The sequence below is a fragment of the Phodopus roborovskii genome, unplaced genomic scaffold, assembly GCF_943737965.1.
Source record: "Phodopus roborovskii unplaced genomic scaffold, PHOROB, whole genome shotgun sequence".
In the NCBI taxonomy this organism is placed as follows: domain Eukaryota; kingdom Metazoa; phylum Chordata; class Mammalia; order Rodentia; family Cricetidae; genus Phodopus; species Phodopus roborovskii.
The window spans coordinates 15,245,806-15,268,849 of record NW_026126434.1 but is presented as its reverse complement, the minus strand read 5'-3'; the positions used below and the strand labels follow the sequence as shown (position 1 = coordinate 15,268,849).

At 41.6% G+C, this 23,044-nt stretch overlaps 1 protein-coding gene across 4 annotated transcripts in view; it reads left to right on the top strand.

Annotated features, from left to right (window-relative positions):
- Positions 1 to 23,044, top strand: part of Arid5b (AT-rich interaction domain 5B) — a 174,757-nt gene that overhangs the window by 119,275 nt on the left and 32,438 nt on the right. For 3 of the 4 annotated variants that reach the window (XM_051186849.1, XM_051186852.1, XM_051186851.1), the window contains 3 exons: positions 12,496 to 12,608; positions 18,536 to 18,740; positions 20,704 to 20,756. In XM_051186849.1, coding sequence (XP_051042806.1) covers positions 12,496 to 12,608; positions 18,536 to 18,740; positions 20,704 to 20,756 — 371 coding nt within the window. The remainder of the gene's footprint in view (positions 1 to 12,495; positions 12,609 to 18,535; positions 18,741 to 20,703; positions 20,757 to 23,044) is intronic. The other variant, XM_051186850.1, reaches the window with a different exon arrangement.

Below are 23,044 nucleotides of genomic sequence, written 5' to 3'. Positions count from 1 at the left end.
CACAGAATGATACAGTCTATCCCTTTGTCTTATAAACTACAAGTTTCTCTATACTGCCTATTGTTAGAAACAAATGAACTGGCCTTTTTTTTTCTTTCTTTTTTTTTTTTTTTTTTTTTTTTTTTTTTTTTTCTTCCATATTAGGGAGTTATTCAGACATCTTTCATTGGTCCCTGCAATTCCAAGCCAGTTGGAGTATCAGCCTATTTTTGGCCACGAAGGAACCTTTAAAATATGGGCGTGATTTTTTTAAGGCTATAAAACTCATTAAAATCAATTGGCTACAAAATATAACAGCTATGGCCATAGATACAGTGACTTCATTATGCTCTGGGAATACATTGTTCTAACAAGCCCCACTACACTCACCCTAGAACACCTGACACCAGGAAGGTGGCCTAGTAAAAGTAAATGATAATGCATATAAAACAGCCTAAAGTTGTGCTTCACACCTGCCTCCCTCCAAGATCAATGCTCTACCTGCATTTGATTAAACTTTGTTGTCCTTGGTTTTTTGTGGTCATTCTTCTGCATCATACTGATTTACCACGAGAGGGCGATGGAGAGTTTGCTTAAGGCTAACAAAGCCAGAAATGGTTCTACTAACAAGCTAAGTGTTTTAACTTGCTGAGGATTGATTTCTCTGCCTTTCGATTGCCACACTTGCAGCCTCTGGGTTTCCCAAACAGCCAATAATCCAAATAAATCCTTCTGAGAGGAAATACAGACAGACTGATGCAGACAAGGACTTTTGCCCAAATAAGGAGGCCTTTTTATTTTTTATTTTTTTAATGGCGACCCCCATGTGTTAGATAACCATCTACTGACAGTTGGTCCTGAGTTTATAAGGCTGGATGCTGAAATATGCATACCATGTGCTGTAAAAGAGTTTTCGGGACAAAGACAAATACTTTTACAGTTAGATATCACAAGCATACCAGAAGCGTACTGACGGGGACCCTCACAGGAGGAAGATTGAACCCACCAAAAAATGTCATTAAAAATTATTACCTTATAAGTATCCTACAGTAAAATATACAATACCCATTGTGTTTTGTTGATGCTGTACTGGTCTTGGTCTTTAGCCCTCTGCATATTAACTGCCTTAGATACTGTTACAGAAGCTCTCCCTGTCTGAAAAAAGAAAAAAAATTCCTGTATTTATTTCCATTGCCACCATTATTGTTACTGTGTGTTATAATCAGGGCCATTTTTAAAATAAAAGGAAGAGGTTCAGTCTAAGAGAGCATGTAGCTTTTCATTGGCTCCTCCTATTTAGAGGTTGCTTTGTAGCCCCTCACAGGAACTGAGGGCCAGAGGAACTGGACTTTTAAACTTCAGACCTGGTGACTGGTTATGTGGAAGGCTGGGGTACTAGGCTAGCCTGGTGTTGGAAAACTACTATAGAGCAGTGTCTGATGATGTTTCCTATTTTTATTTTTTGTTAAGTATGTGTGTACACACATGTTCACTATGTGTGTTGTGGACACAAAGGCAGAGGTCAGAGAACAACTTTGTAGAATTGGTTCTATCCACAGAGCCTCCTGTGGGTTCTGGGACTCAAACTTGTGTCACTGGGCTTGCATAGCAAGGACCTTGTCTTTAGCCACCCAGTCTCCTTTTTGGCCTCTCTGGGGTCCTTTTGATGCTAAGGATGACTGGTGGAAGCTCTCATCTCCTCTATGTTCCCAGAATTGAAACCTCTTTGTTTCGTCCAACTTCCCTGGGCTTATTGGCAATGCATGATATGAAACTGTGGGACCTAGGGCAGCTGAACCATGCCAAGAAGGTCATGTTCTTGCCTTGAGGGCTGACTATATCTGACCCCTCTACTTACTTTCAAACAAAATCTCTAAAAGGCAAACACAGTTGGACTGCAAACTTATTCAGCAATTTGTGGTCAGGAAACTTCTACTTGGGATTAGCCAAAATCACTCAAGTTCCATTTTCTCATATCGCGTCTGCACTGAATGATTAAAAAGGCTTACATTATACCCAACTTATGTTGTCAACACATAAAAATGGTTCATGAGGAGTTAGAGCCTCTCTCTCTCTCTCTTCTCTCTCCCTCCATCCCTCCTCAACCTGTTTTCACTTGATACCTTAGTTAAGAAAGTTAATGTCCTAACATTCCCATTAGGGCATTTAATCGCCTTGAGACAATAATTACCAGTATTGAACTTTGCAGAGAGTTCAGCATCAGCAAATTTTGGGTTACTAATTTCTGCCCATAACTGTCCTATTACAGAGAATATGACTCTACATTTTACCAGCATTTTGCAATATGAGTTTGCCAATTGTTCTAGCTTCAGATGTTGATCTGGTTTGCTTGCCTTTTGAGTCATATCCAAGAACATGTCTATGACCCTAACATTTATTGTTGTCCAAACCAGCATCACCCATGCAGAAGATAACACAAGCCACCTGCCATTTAAAAAGAAAAACGTGGAATTAATTTCAATGATTTATCTTATTCAATCCATTATAGCCAAAATATTGTTATCATCTCAGTATGTACTTGAGTTAAAATGCTGGCAGTGAGATCATTTGCTTTCTGACCTACATGTTAAAAGCCAATGTGTGTTTCATACAAAAAGTACACCTTCACTTAGGCTTGGCATTTCAAGGGTTCCGTAGACTCCTGTGGCTCTGGTTGACTATATTGGTAGCGGCAACTTTAAACAGTGAGAGGAATCTTGTCTCTTCTACTGATAAGGAGAAGCTTCAACCTCGATGATGATGATGATGAGATCCATGGTATGGTTTCCACTAATATCTGCCCTGCTGTGTGTCACAAATGATCAAGCACTCAAGCTTGCTCAGCCCAGTTACAATCACCTGTCCCTAGTTAATGTATCCCTGGGGGATGCCCTGTTGATGCCTCTTGCACTGCATCCCAGGCTCCTTTCTCTTCTCTCCTCTCCTCTTCTCTTCTCCTTCTGGACCCTCCATCTTGCAATTTTCACTCTCTTTTACACAGTCAGTGAGAGCTTTGGTACCACAGAAGGGATTTTAAGTAGCTTTGCAGGATGATGGTACCTTCAACTCCTTAGAGGAAGCTCAGGGAACATGAAGGTGTTTTTCAAAGCATCCTGCTACCTCAAACAGAGACTTACCTGAGGATAGCAATAAACAAAGAGTAGTAGTAGTCATTGTGGGTCAGAGGTATTATGTACAGGTGTGTGTACTTGTTCTGTGTGTAGAAGCAGGTGTCTATGTATACATGCTGAGGATAGACAACAACTTCACATGTCCTCTTTGAGCACTGTTCACCTTGGGGTGTTAGTTTTTATTTGTTTGTCTTTTGAGGCTTGGAATCACCAGTTAGATTTGTCTCTGTTGGTCCAGGGACCTGCCTGTCTCTGTCTCCCCAGTAGTAAACTAAATGTGCATGCCACTGTGAAGGCTTTTGCACATGAATCTGGGGATACTTGAATGGGGGGATACAAGCTCCCATACTTGTGTGGCAAGCACTTTATCAACTGAGTCATTGCCCCTGCCCTACTTTTTAAAAAGTTTATTAAATTTTTATTTGTGGGGTCATGTGCCACCAAACACTTGTGGAAATCAGAGGCTAACTTGCAGGGGTCAGTTCTCTCTTTCCACCACATGGTTCCCAGGGATTGAACTCAGATCATCAGTTTTGGTAGCTAGCACTTTAACCCAGCAAGATCCCCAGGCCCTTGTATTTTGTTTGTTTTTGTTTTGTATTTTTGTTAGTTTGTTTTTGTTTTTTTGCTTTTTGCTTTTTGTTTCTTGTTTTTGTTTTTGGTTTTTTTTAAAAGGGAACAACACTGTGTTAGATTACTCTTTCTGATGGCATAAAGAAACTGGAAACTGTACCTTCTATACAAACCCCTTTTGGATACCTTTTAAAATAAATTGGGACTGTATCCTTTTGTTTTTGTTGAATGGATTTAAGAATTAAATTGTCTCTCCTAGGGCATTCATCCCTGTCTGTAATGATTCAAATATACTCATGCTAAGCCATGTAAACACAAAGAAAACAAACAAACAAAACATCATAAAAAACCATTTACTTACATCCAGTGGGAACACATTTTCTTTATCAAATTGGCAAATCAATTACCTTTGGTGTTGAAAATAGACAATCTCATTTTCAAACCTGGAGAGAGCTGAACAAGAATTCTGTGTTTTCATGTGAGTCTAAATGTGCTCTCCTATTTACTATTCCTGGTGAAGCCATTTGATGCAAAACTGTAGCTTTCAGTCTGATGCAGTTGTATTTAATAGGAGCACCTCATAGGCAGGAATGAGGGAGTTTATTGGTTGTCACAAAAACAAAACAAAAAGAAAGAAAGAAATGGAGAGACAAAAAAAAAAAAAAAAAAACTAGACAAAAAAAAAAAATCTTTCTCTTTTTATGAAGTCCTGTCTTTATAACCTCCAGAAATTGTGGAAATTAAAATGTCCTTCAAAAGCATGTCCACAGTGGATGCTTAAACAGCCTTAAACAATAAACAGACAATAATATTAAATTGCAATTCATTCTTGTTAATGGTAACATGCTAAGATAGGCAACATCTGTGTTCAGTTACTGTTTTTCAAAAGATGGGAAAGAAGAACTGATTTCCTAGGAAAAGTACAACATAGGGTTGAAATAGCACATTTTTCTAACTGTGAAGTGGTGTGTGTGTGTGTGTGTGTGTGTGTGTGTGTGTGTGTGTGTGTGTGTGACATTTTCCTCCACTGGGAGCCCAGACTGTCAAGAAGTGGTTCATTGGATACTTGGCATCTGGAGGGAGGGACAGCCTGAGTATTTGTGAACACCAAGGCTGGAGCCACCGCCTTCAGAGAAAACTCTTGACATTGCTGGGTCTGTGAGTTTGTTACAAGATTGCAAAGAAGAGGGTGATATGTGAAGGACAAGGAGCCAGAGATTGTTTTTAACATGAAGGCCTAAAGCACACTGTCACAACCCTGGGCCCAGTTACATGCGTGTCCTCTCTGCCACTGTATTTCTCTAAAGAGTCTGGGACATTCTGAGGCAGAAGAGTCTTTCCATGGGTTCCTGAACCGTGGGAAAACTATGAGGAAAACCAAAGGCCTGGATTACATCCAGGTCATAGTAAGCTCACTACCTTGTTATCTGAGAGTTAAATTCATTTTCCCCAAACAACTCTTGAGACACTCCTACCACCCCTGAGGTAGAGTCCTCCACCAGGAATAGATTCCTCTCAAGGAACTGTGACAGGCCACATAGACCAGAGGGATGATGTGAGACTATGCAAGGTCTGGCATAGATTTCAAACTCCTTTTCTACTTCCAGAACTTTCTCTCTAAAGGGTCTATCCTCTAACAGCCCAGAATCTCTACCAGCTCCACAGCCAGACAGACCTCAGAGCTCGTCTCTGATTTCCTCCAAATGCGGTAAGAGGCTCACTCAACTCCTTTTTTTCTTCCTCGGAGTTCTGTGACCATCTTTCTCCAGAGGTATCCTTGGCCGTTGGAGAATCCACATAATGATTTTAAGTCATATCTAAATCATATATGATCATTTGTACCTGTCTCCCAGGGAAACAAGGCTAGATAGAAATCAGCTTATTTCTAATGATAATCCCTGACTACAGAAAAGGCTGGCTTGTTTTTAATGCAGGAATACATGGAGTCACATGCTCTCAAACCAATTAGCAATACAGATGAGCTAGCAAGCCCTGTTCCATTTATGGGGTGGGGGAAGGGCCAAAGTGAAATAATCTGTGTTTTTAAGTGTTTCTGAGAAATGAAGACCTCCAGGGCAGAGAGAGAGGGTGTATCAGGAAATAGCTATGCAAATCGCATGCCTGTGAAATTACTAATACGTTGATCGGAGGCATTAACAATGCCCTGGCATTCAGGAGTATGAACCAAGAGTGAGTAAGAGCGGGGCATGTTTTGGATGAGACTGCACGAGTGTTTACTTACATGGTTTGTTGAGCAGTCAGTGAAGTCCACAGCTGTTTGGGACTTCAACTGCCCAATCAGTCCAGGTAGAGGGAACCCTGTCAGACATTCCACTCTCCTTAGTGACCTGTAGTGCTCTGGGCGATTTTGACAAAGAGCCAAAGTGGTCTGAGCCTCATAAGCCCAGCTTTATTTTTGTCTGTTTATTTTCTCATCCTCTTTCTAACAAAACAACTGCTTATCCTTTGGGGATATGTGGAAATGTTAAATGCTAGTGAATGCCAGCCACAGCGGGATATAGCTTGGACTGCAACACCTAGGAACTCAGAGCCCAGTTCTCCATGAGACCAGTAACACCCAGTGTGACCTCAAGACAATTAATCCATTGCATGTGACCTGCGGTTGTTTGCAGCCATAGGATCTTGGTGGTATTTAAAAGTGGTAGCTTTTAAATCCAGCCCTAGAATCTGGGTCCTTATCTCTGGGTTTTTCCTTTCTAATGGCTTTATTGAGGGAAACAATTTTAAAAGGAACTGCTGGTGAAATTACAAAGTACTAGAGCCCTTGTAACATTGTACGGCTATATCAACTGCTCACCATTCATCAATTAAGGTTAAAGAGTTCCTGTAAGACCAAGTTGTACCTGTGAATGGCTCTGGTCCTGCATAGGTCACACACCAGGTTTGTTTCTCAAGTGTTTTCTGCTGGGTGTGGAGGGCTGTTTATAGAAAAGCAGAATAAAAATAAACTTGAAAAACCTTGACTTTATGTGGCAATCATGTTTTGTCAATTCACAGAAAGCTTCAGCTATGTAAATAGGCATGGAGTACAAACATGTCCTCCACGGAATGACACTGAGTTTTGAAGTTAAAAAAAAAAAAAATCTCAGGGAATCATTTATGAATTCTTATGTTAAAATGTTGGCTCAGTGGTAAAGCCACAAGGAGGGCTGAGAGCTTTTAGGCTGTTTTTGTTTTCCCCCAAGTATTTAAGAACTGAAATTCTGTAAGAGATTATCTGCGAAATGCCTTTCTTTTATTACACCCATAAATTTTAGGAGTGGCTTTGATCAAGTGTTCTGCCAGTCTTGGTTTCTACATCTTTGACTCATACATTAATAACTAAAAACATCCATCCTATTTTTGCTAGACTGAAAGAGGAAGTTTCTAAATAGTCAGAAGGGAAACATTGAAAATAGAACAAAACAGAACACAGTAAATGATAACTAAATTAGGATAGGTTTCTTTTCTTTTTTCTTTTCTTTCCTTTTTTTTTTTTTTTTTTTTTTTTTTCTTTTTCCAGAAAGAGCAATACTCCATGCTGAAACTTGCCAGGGTATTTTAAGATTAGTGTCTGTAAAGAAAAAGTCCCAGCACTTCACTGCCCTCAGAGGAAAGGCATTACAGAAATGCAGCATATCATCAGGTTCAGGGAGTAAGCATAGAACAATATCAGCCAGAACTTAAAACTTCCACCAGTGGGTTATGCTTTCTGGCTCATATTTAAAATACATTCAACTTGAAAAGTTCAGGAGTTATGAGTTAATGCTTACCTCCTGTAGACACTGACCCCTTGGGGGCCACTCTTAGAAAAATGATGTTTTGTCTTTCCATTCCCTTATTTTCAGGTCCTCCCAGCGACTTAGACACTATGTGTCAGTAGACCTCACAAAGAACATATAATGGATATGTAGCTTTGCAAGGAGGAAAAATCCCCTCTGCAAAATGGGCAAAAAGGGTTGTTGGCTCACTGATGAATCAATCCAGTTTTTAGAGCTGTTTGTCTTTGTAGGACTCCAAGAGCATAAATGGTATTAAAAGAAAAAAAATGATTGTCATGACAGGAAGAACACAGCAGAGGCTGGAAAAAAGCAAAAAGCTACTGACCTTGCTAGTAACTGGTTACATATCCTTTGTTTTACTATTAAGAATCGGGGCTGAGAAGAGTCTCCCACACCTGAGCTGCCTGAACATTTGTCAGACTCCATATCGGAGATACATACAAGCACACATTATTTATTTATTTATTTATTTATTTATTTATTTATTTATTTATTGAGTAAACAGACCCTTTAAGAAACAAAAAGACTAACAACAAACAATTGTACTCTATTGTTAACAAAAGAAAACAATGGCATAAGCAGTGATTACATGTCAGGGTGTCCTGAACATGGAGGTAGCTTGCTTTTTAGGGGGTTAACTTCTGTAGAAGTAGCTGTGGCTGCTCAGTGGCCCTGAGGAAGGTGGACAATTAGAAAGTAAAGGATTTTGCTTGTTTCAACCACAGAAATCTCTCACTCATGAGCCATAAGCCCCTACTACTGTAAAGGGGTCATAGGCATGGTGCTTTGACAAAGTTTTACTGGTTTTAATGGGTTGAACAAGAGTCTTATCACCCACTGCTTAGTCAAAACTGAAGAGGTCCCTGCTCTCAGTGGGTCAAAGAGAGGCTCACAAAAGCAGGCAGTGTGTGAGAGTGTTTAGGGTTGTTGAAAGATTGTTATGGACTACCATTTAATGTGTGTGCTCATTGGGAAAGAAATGAGGACCCTAGGTAAAAGGCAATTGCTCCCAGAAGCCATCCCGTTGCTGATAATCAGTTGTATGGTCTGAGACTGCTGACTTCATCTCGACCTCAGTTTCCTGATCTGTAGGATGGAGAGGATAATAACCCTGATAACCTCCTTGGTTTGCTGTGAGTTTTAGAGGAGTTACTATTGGAGGGTAGAACAATGGCCAGTGCTCAGCAAGTACCAAGAAAGGATGAGGCACTATTGTCTTCCCAGAGCAACACTGAGAGCATTCATGCAAAGGACAATTGCTGAGGGGCTGGAGAGATAGTGCAATAGTTAAGAGGTCTTGCTAGTCTACCAGAGGATCTCCTGTGTAGGGGTGTGTGAGGGAGTGTAAGTCCTTCAGAGGTCAGGAGAGGGCATCAGATCCCCTGGAGCTGGAGTTACAGGAGGGTGTAGGCCACTGGGTGTGGGTGCGGAGAATTGAATTTAGGTCCTCCACAAAAGGAGTTTGCATTCTTGTAACTGTTGAGACATCCAGCAACAAACTAGAACTTTAAAAAACAAACACACAAACAACAAAGCCACTTACTGAACTCTGAAGGCCCAGGATTATGCTGGGTCAGCAGTTATATTCACAAGTGAAAGCAGTTGTAACATGGGCAGATTTACAGTGTCGCATGCCTTATGTGGGACCGGTGAGAGCAGAAGCTCCAACCTGAGGGCTTCTCTTCCTAAAGCAGAGGCTCACTCCAGGTAGAGACTCAGGATCTTTGTTTTGACACTAGCCTTCCAGAAGGGGGTAAGCATAGCATCTAGCACAGTGAGAAGGTATGGGGATGTTTCTCCTGGGAATGAATGAAATGCAGAGTTCCACCTCACACTGACCACTATGCATGCAATACTCACTTTCCATCGTCAGACTAGAGAATGATTTCTCTGCCATAGAGGAAAAATAGCCTGGGAGCCAGAAGATTTACAATTTCCCAAGTTCCTCAATTACAAGGCTGTCCTGGGGGGTTGGGGGGGGCTTAAGAGTCCAAATGGTCTTCTGTTGCATTATGGGGGACTGGATGCCATCCTCCATGCTCGGCCACACCTGGATCATTGATGGTTTGTGACTGACATGTGGGGCAAGGCTATGGTTAAAGCAATGGTTTGGCAGTAGTCATGAACCCAAAACCTTGGGCTTGTCATTCACTGTTTCAGTGTCACCTCAAACCACTAGCTTACAGTGCCGGCAGATGTAAAGGGTAAAGTTTCCCAGGGTGACACGTGTATCACATGACCTGAATGGCAGGTTCCCCTCCTAAGGATGAGAGGAGTGTGTGGGCATTTGTGTTTCCATTAGTCATTTGTTCATTCAACAAATTCAGGTTACACAATGCCACCTCCCTAATGTTATGCAAATGAGAGGTGAATCAAATGGTCCTACCCTTAAAGATGGCTCAGTCAGGTATAATAATACCCTCCCCCCATCCAAAAGAAAAGGAAACATATAGCTCAAGTACTTCTGTACGTACTTCTTTCTGTACAAAGAAAAAGGATTTGCATTTGCAGGTTCCGAGATGCTACCTTGGCTGGCTCATTCTTAAAACAGTCCAGCACTTGACCAATTAAGAACCAAGAGGCTCCAGAAACTTCGCCTTAACCCACACTCCCCATTTTGATGGTAAAGAGGTCCTTAACTGCATTTCACTGACAGTAAAATTCCTATCCGCAGCAGAAAAATAAATTAGTAGGAAGAAGCATGTGTGTCCTCTTCATAAAACCTTATTTAGAGCTGTGTGATCAGAATGCTAGGTGCCCCTCTGCTCTATGTTTGTAGTTCTCAGAATCTTTCCGATCTCTGGGTTCTAAAAACAGCCTAAAAGATGAAGGACAACGACCCAGTTTAGGGATGGTTCTTACAGGTTCTTGGAACCTTTGCTTTGCTATTTAAAACACTGTGTTTGGTGCAAGCTCTGTCTTTAGACACGGCCTTCGGGCTTTGAGAGCTTTTCTGGAAATAAACGCCTTTTAGGTTTTAAGTGCTTTTCAAAAATGGGGAAAAGATGACAGTGACAAGTCTGGGAACAGAGGCCATATTGTTCTGTTTCTGCTGACTGCTGCTGGGATCGCGCAGGACTCCTCTCTCAAGTCCTGTTTGCTTGTGTCTGCTCACTGCTGGGCTGTTATTTTGATAAGAGGACTCGAGAGGACATCCTACCCTAACAGTCATTAAAGCCTCAGCGCTTGGGTCATTGTGGAAAAGCTTCCGAGCTACACAAAGTCCTCTAAACAAAACAGTCCACACCCTGGCTCCAGGCTGTGGACCGTGGCAAGTTCTCGGAACTCGGCTCTGAGCTCCCACCAAGGAGCCAGAGGTCAGGAGCCACCAAACAAGCTGGGTGCAATCAGCAAGCCCAGCCAGGGAGGAGGAGAGAGCAGAGCCTTGCCTGCCAGTCTGGCAGCTCCCCCTAAGTGCTCAGAGCTCAGAGCCCATCCCACACACCCGTGCTAGTCACTGCTGTGTGTTTACATGAGTAATGGAGCTGCCGGGGGAGGGGAGCTGTGAGCAGCGCTGAGTGAGCCTCTGCGCAGCTAGGAAGCCGATATCCACATCAAGTCCAGACTTCCAGGGATGAGGCTGGGGAACGGTGGTCCCCTGCCGGAGCTTTCCTAAGCACAGGCATCGATCAGGCAGATGTGTGGCGACTGGAATGGGTAATGTCTATTTTTTTCTTTGCCTGCCTTTGCGTGTGACTTTCTATTTGATAATTCCAGGCAGGTTTTCTGGGGCGGACTTTGAGGACAGCGATTGGAAGAAGGAGAATGCGATGAGAATGGTAGTTTGGGAAGGGGTCCGGAACCTTCAGAAACTGCTTCTTAACCCACACTCCCTACTTTGATTGTAAAGAGAGAGTTGCCTTAAGCGAGTTTCCCTGACAGTAAAACTCCTATCTGCGGCAGGAAAACAAATTAGTAGGAAGTAGCATGTATGTAAATCGAGTCCACCGTGAAACGGCCTAAAGCCACTAGCTAAACGTGTTCGTGTGTGCACTCCTGTGTGTGTTCATGTGTATATGTGAGATGAATAACAATTAAGAGTCTCCCTGCTGTTCGGATATGATTTTCTTCATAACTGCACTTCAAAATAATAAAAATATGGGTGCCTTGAAAATTCCAGATAGATTATTTGGGGGGAAAGGCACTTGTCCGGAGTTGGTTAATGGGCAGCTCAGTGAGCTGGTTGGTTTTAGATTTTACGGACTTGAGTAACTAATGAAGTTGAATGTGAGAGCTGGTAGGGGCAGTCAGGGCACCCCATAAACAGCCTAAGTCCATTATCGTCTGTAACTATGGCTTTAATAACACACACACACACACACACACACACACATACACTCCAACCCCCACAGGAGTCAGGCTAACCCCAGTGTAAGCTTTGGAATTTATTTTAAATGACCCTCCAGATCTTCATAAAAATATATTGAGGAGGAAAAGAGGACATGCCGGTTTCAATGTCTTTGCCAGATTTACTGAGATTTGAGACACACTGGCCACAATCTTATTAGAAAATTTGTGTAATAGTAGCTTGTTACCATGAGCACCTCTCCCTAGAGCTGTCTCTCTCATTGGTATGGTAATTTGAGAAAATGATGCTGTCTCTAAACTCTTCCCAAAGAGCAATGCTTTCAGATGTTACTTTACTATGGTGACATCACAGGCTGGTGTATCATTTTGGTTTCAAAATGCAAAATAGCAAACAAATAGAAGGAAGGCTCTCCAAGTCTATCCAGGGGTACTTCTATTCTGACAGTGTGCAGTGGGGGTTGGATGGGGGGTGTGGAGTGAGGGGGGTGGTAGAAGGGTGTGTGTGTGTGTCATCTTTCCTTGTCCTCATTTTATTTATATGAATTAGACCTGGGAATGTTGGTAGCTTAGCATCTACCAATGTCCCACCCTTCAAAGATAGCAGCATCCAATGAGAGTTGGTGGCTGACATGTATGAGTCTGGGCTATCAGAGCAGAGCACTATAGTAACCCTTCTGTATCTTTTACTGAGTGTATGACAATTATTCTCCATTTGTTTTCAGCGCCAAATCTTAAAGGCAGACCACGCAAAAAGAAAACATGTCCCCAGAGAAGAGATTCCTTCAGCGGCTCGAAGGACTCCAACAATAACTGTGATGGTAAAGCGATCAACAAGGTACAGTCTGTCATCAGGTGGAAGTCCTGATCGATGTTCCTTCTGTTTTTCCCCTTTGACCTCCCCGATAACTGGTCTCTGTAGCAGTGTTCCATTCACAATCTGAAGCTTCTGGAGTTTTAGGCCATGTCTGGACTGGACACTTCCCTAGTGGCTGGGGGTGGGGAGGATCTGGTAGGAGGCAGGACTTTGATTAGTCAACAGAATGACTTCCCACCTCCCGGTTTGGCTTGTTGGGTAAAGGACATGATTAAGCGCCCGCGTCACTGAGGCTGAGATTTCATACTAGATGACACAATGACATAGTTTACTCTGCTCGTCTTAAAAATAGACCAGCTGAACCATCCTGTCTCTGAGTGTACACATCTAAATATGCTTCAGAGATTAACTGGAGATGAAATTAGAAGTGGCTAGAATTAATCTTTTTGGTCATATTTTTAATTCCCCAAAGTCACCTCCAATTGATAGAGTGAATTAGAGATACCCAAAACACTATCTCTATGTATGTGCACTCTCATAGAGGTGAATACATTTTAAAAGTCTCTCTGAATGCAGAAGGCAAGCCTCTGCCTTAGAGGCCTGTTGGCCCATTTTGAATGAGCATTCTTTGAACTCTTTGAAGTGTCTGAAGTATTCAGTGAAGTGTCACTTCATATTTTTAGACTTATCTTTTTGACTTTTTTTGAGCTTAGGTCACATTTCCACATGCTGGCTCTTGGGTGTCTGTGTTCTGTGTTGTTTCTAGGCCCCAAACAGTTCGAATCCATCTAGTTGAGAATGAAAAATCAGGTGGGAACTGACAAAGCATTTCCAGAACCTTATGCTGAGGTGTTGAGTGTGGGGACATGTGGAGTACTGGTGAAGATTCTCACACAGAAAAGAATGGGTTGACTTTCATATTGCCTGCCTGCTGTGGGTTGGCTATATCCTCTACCCGCTTTCCCGTGTGTCAAGGTGAACTGTGGACTTTTACATTCCATAAGTCTTATCTTCAAGTATGACTCTTACCACAAAGTTCTGAGAGCTCTTTGGTTAGGATTTTGTCATGCTCCCAAGACTTCAAAAGGTGTGTGTGTGTGTGTGTGTGTGTGTGTGTGTGTGTGTGTGTGTGTGTATACATATACATATACATATATATGTATATATATATATATATATTTTGAAGCCCATCTACAGAAATACATTTTTTTTTCAATTTTCTGGCTAAATACAAGCCTAGTATCCTGATGTTGTCTGCCCCTTACCCCTTTAACCTCTGCAAGTGAACACGTGGATACCATGAAGAACATTTTCTTGTGATTGGAGTAGCTCACCCCTAGAACTGCCTGCCTAGAGCCTTGGTGTCTATGGCCTTGAATGATGACAGCATAATCAGTTCTATCCCTGAAATGCAGCCTGAGAGGCCTGCAAGGTAACGCAGATGGAGCAAGGTTTTGTATTGATTGCATTCAACAGAGAACGCAGTGTGCATGCTGTGTTTTCTCCAGGATATTCTAAGTCTGACCCCACCAGGAAGATGGTGATGAGCCAGCCATGTTATCTGGAGGGACTACTGATGTGTGGGAATTACAAAATTCACATGAAGACTTACAAAACAGAAGGAATAGATGGCGACTGAACACGTGGACTATGCTAGTTTGCCAGTTTACCCTCTTTGTGAGGGGTGGCAGCCAAGCCTGGGCTTTCCTTCATCCCTCCTCCCACTAATCCTGCCACTGAAAATGGTCAGCTTGGGACAGACCATCCTTCCAAAGTTAATGGTGGCCAGCTTCTGAGAACTGGCGGAGTATCTTAGCTTCTCTTGGAGCCTTGGATTACAGTCTTGCCTTGTGTACTTCCAATGCATTTGGAGAAACCCACTAACTGGGAAAGATTAATATTAAAGTGTGGTGAGTGTATCTATTGGCAACTGTCTGGAAAATCCTGCAAGATCCTCAACCATCCTTGAGACTATGAGAGCCTTTGAGAAAGGCATTTGGGTCTTAAAGTGGTCTTTTGCCATGGAATGTTGCAGTAAAGATGCTTAGTCTATGACCATCTGCTTATTTCCGGAACCTGAACCAATATTTTACATGATGGCGAGCTGCTTGGCTCTCAGACCTGTCTGTATTTTGAAAGTGCCTCAGAAAGACCATTTCTAACTGTGGCTGAGTGCCAGCCTCCTGCACTTCCCCACAGCAGAACTTCCAGCATGGGTGTTCTGGTTTTCCTGTGGTCATGATGTCACCTTCAAAAGGTTCCACTCTTGGCTGTGAAGAGAACAGCATCTTTGTCACACACTGGTTCCCCTGGGAGAAAGAATTATGTGGCTATCTGAAGACATATGTCTCATGAAGAGGAAACACACCCAGCCCTGGGAGGGCATTGTAACAAACGATCAGCTCTGATCCTGTCACTTGCTAGAGCCATTTACAACATAAGATCTATGACCAAGATTTTATCAACTGTACTAGAGGAGTTTTCTTAGCTTAGATGTCTAGTGGTAAAACCTCAAGTGATGGAAAGTAAATGTATGCATGCACGTGTGTGTATGTGTGTGTGTGTTAAGCATTTTCTAAAGCCTAGACATGTAAAAGATGGTTTCCATGTTGGAAAAATCATGAAAGGACAAAGTATGCTACAAAAGTGTGATGCTTGCATTAGTTTCAGAGCTGTTCGTCTCAGTTGGTCCTAAGAACTATCCTCAGGGATTACAACTCTCGCTTTGCCTAGAAGTGGAGAGTAGCCTGTTCCTTGCTGGTTCACCACAGCCTGCTACTCCTGCTGATGGACAGAGCAGTGGTAACCTTCCTTGCTGGTTCACCACAGCCTGCTACTCCTGCTGATGGACAGAGCAGTGGTAACCCAATTGTGTAGAAGAATGTGATTAGTATCAAATAAGCATACAGGTTCATTGAGAACATTAAACGGTGCTCCTATAATTAGCATGCTGCCAATCACTCTGAAAAGCCCAGAGCTCTTACTGAGCTCAACAGGTGTGTAGTACTCAGATCAGGACAATAACCTACAAAACCTTAAAGGTCATATTCTCTCAAGGTCAACACCAAGACTGCCTGCTGTTTCCATTTTAGCAACTGAATTACAGTCATTCAGTAGATTAAACTGCTGGGAGTGTGTTGAGTAAATGTGGGGAAAATATGTAGACAACAACTTGACTGAGTCTTACTAGGGAACTAAAAAGTCACACTGAGAAACGATGCACAGAGCTAGTATGAGATGCAGACCACCCCCATTCACTTGCTTCCTTCTTGGTGAGCATCTTCCATCCCCCTTAGCAGAACCCTGGAAAGCAGGATGGAGTTCAGCAGGTGGTAGCGTCACCTCACTTGGAGCTTTTGTCATGAGCAGAGAGTGTGAGCCACTTCAGCCCTGACTTTCTACTCTTAGTGCTTTCTTTCCATTTCTGGTATTTCTACTCTACACATACAAGCAGGGGGTTAAGCGTCTATTTATATGCAAACCTCAGAGTGCCCTACCCAGGGTGCTCCTGTCTTTGTAACAGAGTTAATTGATCTGTTATCACTGCAAGTTTAAGCTTTACACACAGCTCTTAGCTCTACTCCCCCCATATGTGAGATGGAGGCAGGAAGAACTGAGTTTCAAATTTCGGCATTTACACCTCAGTAGCCATGCACCAAGATCTCCAGCCTCAGTGAGCTTGTTTTCTCTCCTATAAAATGGGTATAAACAGGCGCCTTTTGCAATTCCTGTGGACACTGACATAGAATATGTGAACACAGCAAGGTTGTGTAGCTCACTGTGGGCATCTGATAGGTATAGAGTTCTTTCTCTTGATTGGCTGGGTGCACAATGGAAGAAAAGAAGCTCCTGTGACTTGAAAACCACCTGGTTTTGTTTCCTATGTGACTTGATAAACCAGAGTTCTCGGCAGTGGATGCTGTAATGACTGAAAATATGTGATTTTTAATTGAAAGTTTGTTTGGACTACCAGCTTTATTAAGTTTATCATATGTACTTAAACATGTTACTCATTCTGCCTGTGCCTCAGTGTCTACATTTTTTAATGACGATAATAACTCACTTCACTTGAATTGTGAACATAAAGGTTAGGAAGATACATAGCTGAGTTGCTTAAATTGCTTGACTTGCAAACATGAAGATCTCAGGTCAATCCAGAGAACACAAATTAAAAAAAAAAGCAAAGCTGGGTGTGGTTGCATGTGCTTATAACCCCAGTGCTGGTGAGGCAGAGAGAAGCAAGCAGGCTCTGGCACTCCTACTAACCTTAACCTAAGCTAGTCAACAATGTCAGATCCCCAATGAAAGAATGAGATAATATGTCAGTCAGCTCTCCCAACAGCACTTGGACACCTGGGCACCAATGTAGACAAATAAGGCGATACAGACAAAAACTAGGATGGTTTTATGATTTCAGAGGGAATTGCATAAATTTAGACCCACCAACCCCAAAACTTGGCAATGAAAGTTGAGGACAGCACAGAGTCACAAGATGTCAGTCTTCCCTATCATGTCACAAAGTGCAAAAGTTTGAGACTATCAATAAAATTCTACACAGAAGAAAATAAAACATGTTTTCCTCCTATTTCACAGCCTCTTAAAAATAAAAATTTCTAGTGGGCCCAGTGAGTTGCCCAGGAAGTTTTATGTTTGCGAGATCAGTCTGAAGAAACTAAAGCAGTATACTCACTTGAGTGCAGGAACAGTAATGGTTCCCTCTCAGAGAGGATGTGTTCCCCTTTAATACTTATAAGCAGATGTCTTTTCATGTGCTTAGTCCTCGGAAGGGAGGCTGAGAAATCGGAAACAGAACAGTGTAGAATCTGTGAGACATTTTTATTCCCAGTGTTCCCGGCACTTGCCCTCTTCCTGCCCAATGCCAGCCAGGAGATGCAAAGAATATTGGAATGTACACATTCCCCATGGGTGCATTTGAACTCTATGTCTGACCCTTTGTACTTCCCCTTTTACAATTAAAATAACTCAGCAACTTAGCATTATATTTAACAACCATCAAAGGCCGCTGTACAACATGGCCGCAAGGAGGGAACACTAGGTTAGCCAAGCTCCAAAGCCTGCACATAGTGTGGAAAGAACCATGGAGCATCAGTCTCCATTTATGTCTTAGTGTGTGTGTGGGTACTTTCCATTTGTTCTACTTGTGGTTTTAGCTGCCCTCTACTCTTTAGTTTCTGGCAAGAGAACATTTCCTATCATATTCTCAGCTGAAGGAAAACCCACCAAATCCTCATTAAAAAGTTTGCTTTTAGGTATACTGCTAAGGGTTATGTGCAGACACCACCTTCACGTGACACATGACAATGACCTCCTGGTATATCCCAGCATGGAGAGTTCCGGTGTCTAGAAAGAGAAACAGGATAAGAAATAAATGTCTCTCTCTCTCTCTCTCTCTCTCTTTCTCTCTCTCATATATATATATATATATATATACATATATATATATATTGTATACAGCATCAGGCTACTATTATAAAAGCAAGGCATCATTAATGACATTAAGTGGCACCCCTTGGGAAGATAAAATGTATCAAGAGGCAAACCAATCATTCTATGGGACATCAACACTGTTTTTGGTTTGACATGAATTACTACGAAGTATACAAAGGGCACTGGCTCAAGCAGATCAACTGTGGCTCTCTGGAGACCTGTTTCTCAATAAAGTTTTGTTGACATTCAGCTCCACCATTTATTTGACTTGAGTACTTTCTTGTCACCCAAGCCATAGGGCACAAAAAGCCCACCATGATTATCAGGTGGCTTTTTACAGAATTTCATGCCCATTGTCTAGGACTGTTCTTACTCAAGGGTGTCTTTTGGTGCCCCTACCTTGCTGTTTCCCCCTCAGGGGAAAGTGTCACTTAGGAATGTCTTTGCAAGCCTTCAAAGGCTAGGCTTGATTTTATAAACTGTTACTATTCTTTTTCCAGGTGAAAGGTGAGGCCAGGTCAGCCTTGACCAAGCCGAAGAATAACCATAGCAACTGTAAAAAAGCCTCCAATGAAGAAAAGCCAAAGCTGTCCATTGGCGAAGAATGTAGGGCAGACGAACAGGCCTTCTTAGTGGCACTTTATAAATACATGAAAGAAAGAAAAACACCCATAGAGCGAATTCCCTACTTGGGTTTCAAGCAGAGTAAGTATACTTGTTTTTGTGTCTGAAATATCAAAATTGCTCAGATTCTTTGATTTGCAAGGGGTGGCGGGGGGGGGGGGGGCGGGGTGAGTAAAATTTTTTTCTTTTGGACTAGTGATTATGTTGAAACCCTAATCTAGGCAGGGTGTTTTCTGTTTATAGTAGATCCACAAATTGTCCAAGCCAAGAATTTTCTCCCTGCCTCTTTCCGCTGCATTGTTGCCTTGTGGGACAATTGCAGGGATATTTATAGGCTTGAGTCCGAGGATGATGACTAGAAATAAACGTGTTGAAAGCTTCTAGCTTTCTGGTTTGTCAATCTGGAGTGTCTGTAACTCCTTTCTTGTGAGATAATGATGATGATGTTGTAGCCTTATCAGGCCCAGATGTTGCCTGTTTGGAGACAGCTTCTAAAAGGAAGGCGTTAAAAGTGGACAAAACAGCTGCAAACGAAAAACAAAACAACAAAAACAAGCAAACAAAAAACACTCCCTTAGTCTTAAACTTGTTTCTTTTTTCCTTCTTCTTTTTTTTAAAATCTGAAGTCACAGCAAACATAAAATCAATCCACTTGAAGGGAAGTCCCAGTTTGGAGCAACTTTGAGTTAGCTGTACATTTAGGTGTTTTGTGTGTGCCTAAGCAAGGAAACCCATAGCTTCAGCAGAGTTCCACTGAAAAAGAGAAGAAAATCCAGATCCTGTCCCAGAGTTCACAGCCAAATATATATTTTGCTCTGTCTGGTGCACAAAGCCATGAGCCCCTCTGGCTTGAAACAGAATTTTCTCCAAGTGCATCTTCCTAGATTAAAACCATGTGTCATTTTGATGAAGAGCGTCAAACCTGTATGTTTTACATAACAATTTACATAGCTAATAGCAATTGGCACTGATTGCACGAGAACACTGGCAGCCATTATAAACTTATATAACCACAGATGATTACAATGTTTGCCTGAAAACTGGCTGCTCGAAATAGAAGTAAAATCAATGTTCTGTGCAGAGATCTGTCCCATTATCAACAATTCAGATGAGCCCAAGGCTGAGGCAGGGCTCTTGATAGCCTTGAAACAGAGCAAGGTTCAGCATGGCTTTGCAAACATGTTGTGTCAGAAAGCCTTTTCATTGTTTAGTTTCCATTCTGCTCATTTCCTTTACCAAAGGGTTACCTGAAGTCCAGTAATTTTCACATTCCAAAGTAACAAAATGAACAACAAAATCATCGTACTATTGATTGAGCACAACTGCCTGGCTGCATAAACAATTGAACTCTATACACAGTATTTGTTAAGAAAAATGATACATTTTGTTTTCTTAGCATCACATAGGCACGGTTTAGGGAGTTCGGTGGGCTTATGACTCCTTGTCTCTGTGAATGACTAGCTTTCCTTACTGTATTACTCATGCCTTGGCATGTGACCTGAGTGTTCTTTACTCATGTGCCAGCCACGTGTTGGCAAAATTACAGCACAATCCTTTAATATAGCCTCACTATCAAACAGTCTAAGAAAGTAATCATGTATAAAACTGTTTGTTGATCACAGAGAAATCTTATCTGAAGGAGGCCTTACCATCCCATCAAGGGTTTCTCTTTGAGAACTGAGTGAGATTCACTCCATTCTGAATTCCCACACATTCCCCAAGGCCCTTCCAATGTGTTCTCTTCCTTTACGGATGATAGTATAAACTAAATTATGCTGTTTGTCCTTAAAGTTCAACTGTCTCTGTAGCCCTGTAACCATCTCTCAAGAAATATTTTGAAGCATCAAGCATAGTAGATCCTGTAAGGTTGAATGCCCCTTGGGTGAAGGGTGAATTGTTTCCAGAAGTTTAGGTCTCCGGGGTATAGCTAATTTGTTTTTTCTTTCTCTTTCTCAATAAAAAAAAAAAAAAAATGTTTGAATTGACATTTCTTGGAAATGTGTTAATGCAATGCTTATCTAAATACTTATTGTCCCTCTAACAGTTAACCTTTGGACTATGTTTCAAGCTGCTCAAAAACTGGGAGGATATGAAACAGTAAGTGTTCAAGCGACTTAACTGAAATAATTTCACAATCTGACTCCCCTCTACCCACCCCACCCCTGACCCATCTGTGGCCAAAATGGAGGAAACTCAAAAGCAAGCCCTCATTGGCTGCCTTTCCCAATGGCTCTTACACTTTGGGGGGTTTATTGGGCCAGTTTTGGAAATGATCCCAATTAGTTCCAGGTTTGGCAAAACTGTAAACTTGTCGTAAAAACTACAAGTGGAAAACATATGTAACTCTCCCCTGTCAGGGAAATTAGTTGGGTCTGTAATTTTTTCCCATGTTGAGAAAGGGCTATTATTGTACAACAAGCCAAGATTGCATAAAAGAAATCTCCCTTGGCAACCTACCTGACATCTGTTCATGTCTAATATGGGAAATGTATTAAAGGCTTTCAGAAGTAATCAGGATTGGCCATTAAGGAATAGAATACAGCAGAGGCTCCTCTCATTCTAGGGCAAAGAAGCTTTATTAGACAAGGGTCACTGCTACATAAACAGGAAGTTATCAAATTTATTCAGAACAGGCTCTGACATTCTTTATCAGCTAATTCTAACTGACAGGAGTGGGTTATTTTTAGCCCACGGGAAAATTTGATGGCCATGGATTTTTACAGCGTGTATTTCTGAGCCAATAAAATGTTAGAGAGACAAACTGAGATTAAGATCTTGAAATACAAAAGAAAAAAAAAAAGGATCTGCGTTAACATAGCACAGAGAGACGACATCTGTAATAAAATTAATTGACATAGGAAGATGGCGTCACTGGGAATGTTTTCTCTCCCACACAACAATCAGATTAAGTTGTATAGTTCCTTTGGCAATTGAGTGGGAAATTATTTCTTTTCTTCCCTTACAAAGTAGTCTGAGAGATTTCTGTACTGCAGTGAAATAACAGCAACAGACACAAAGACAAGAAAATGATATTTATTCTATCCCAAACTCCAAAACCAGTGGTTCTTGCCATTTAATGAATATTGTTTCTCAAACTAATAGAATGATTTGATGTCAGAGTCTGGGTTTAGGGAAACACAGGAAGTGTTATTTGGGACAGATAATCTGGTACTTACCATAGGGATATGTGCTAGAGATTCTGACTAAAAAGTGTTTGATGTGCGTATGAGGACTTGTGAACTGCTTCATGTATGGGAGCACATATGTTTATAAAGAAACCTAGTTTATAAAGAAAAGAAATATCTGTTTCATAGATGCAAGTTTACTTGAAAGGTTGGTTTTATAAAAGTAGCCTTGCAAAACTAGATATTCTTGGCTAAATCTGCTGATGGATTAGGAGATGGACTCCCTGCCACAGTTACAGCAAAATCTTGAGCTAATTATAGCTCTCCTCTGTGTGAAAAGATGAAAACTTAGTGCTGTAAGCTCAGGAGTCACCTTCTCAAGCTAGTCTTGTAAGCTGATCTTTCAACATGAAGAATATAAGGCTGCACTTTTATGAACTGTGACCACGGTTGGTTACATGATATTTGCTCTATGTTATGAAATGTCGTTTTCAAACTTTGGAGCCTTATGCCATGAGCAGATTTTACAGAATTAGTGTTTCTGGCTTTCGTATCTCTTATATCTTTACAAAACAGCACGTCAGTATGGAACATACAGAAGAAACTAATGATAACTTTGGGGGATTTTGCAGTACCCCTGGATGAATAGAACTTGTTCTTTTATTGAATGAATGAATGAATGAATGAATGAATGAATGAATGAATGAATGTCTATAATCAGAAAATCACCTGAGTACTGATTTACTGGCCACCATATGCATATGAGACATAAAACAACATGGAAGGAAGGAAAGTTCTAAGCTTGCCATCCAGGTCCTTAAAGTGCTTACTTTCAAGAGTTTCAGTAATTAAATTGCAAGGGAAAATTAAAAAACAAAACAAAATATTAAAACATTGCCCTGTAGAAACAAGGAGCTCTCCCCTGAAGAAACAAGAGAAGGAGCCTTCATGGCTCAGATGTGCTCAGATGATCTGTAGATAGGTGTGCTGGATTTGGGATGTTCTGAGATGATCTGGAGATGCAGCTACAAATTATGTCTTTCTTTAGGGAGAACATTTCAATATGGAGGTAAAGCAAATCTGTGTGGAGAGGTCAGGAAACAGAGTGACTAGTGACTGGGGACAAGGGTCTATGAAGAGCATTCTTTTTGTTGTTGTTTGTTTGTTGAGACAGGATTTCTCTGTATGGTTTGGAGCCTCTCCTGACACTCACTCTGTAGACCAGGCTGGCCTTGAACCATTGGAAATCTGCCTGCCTTT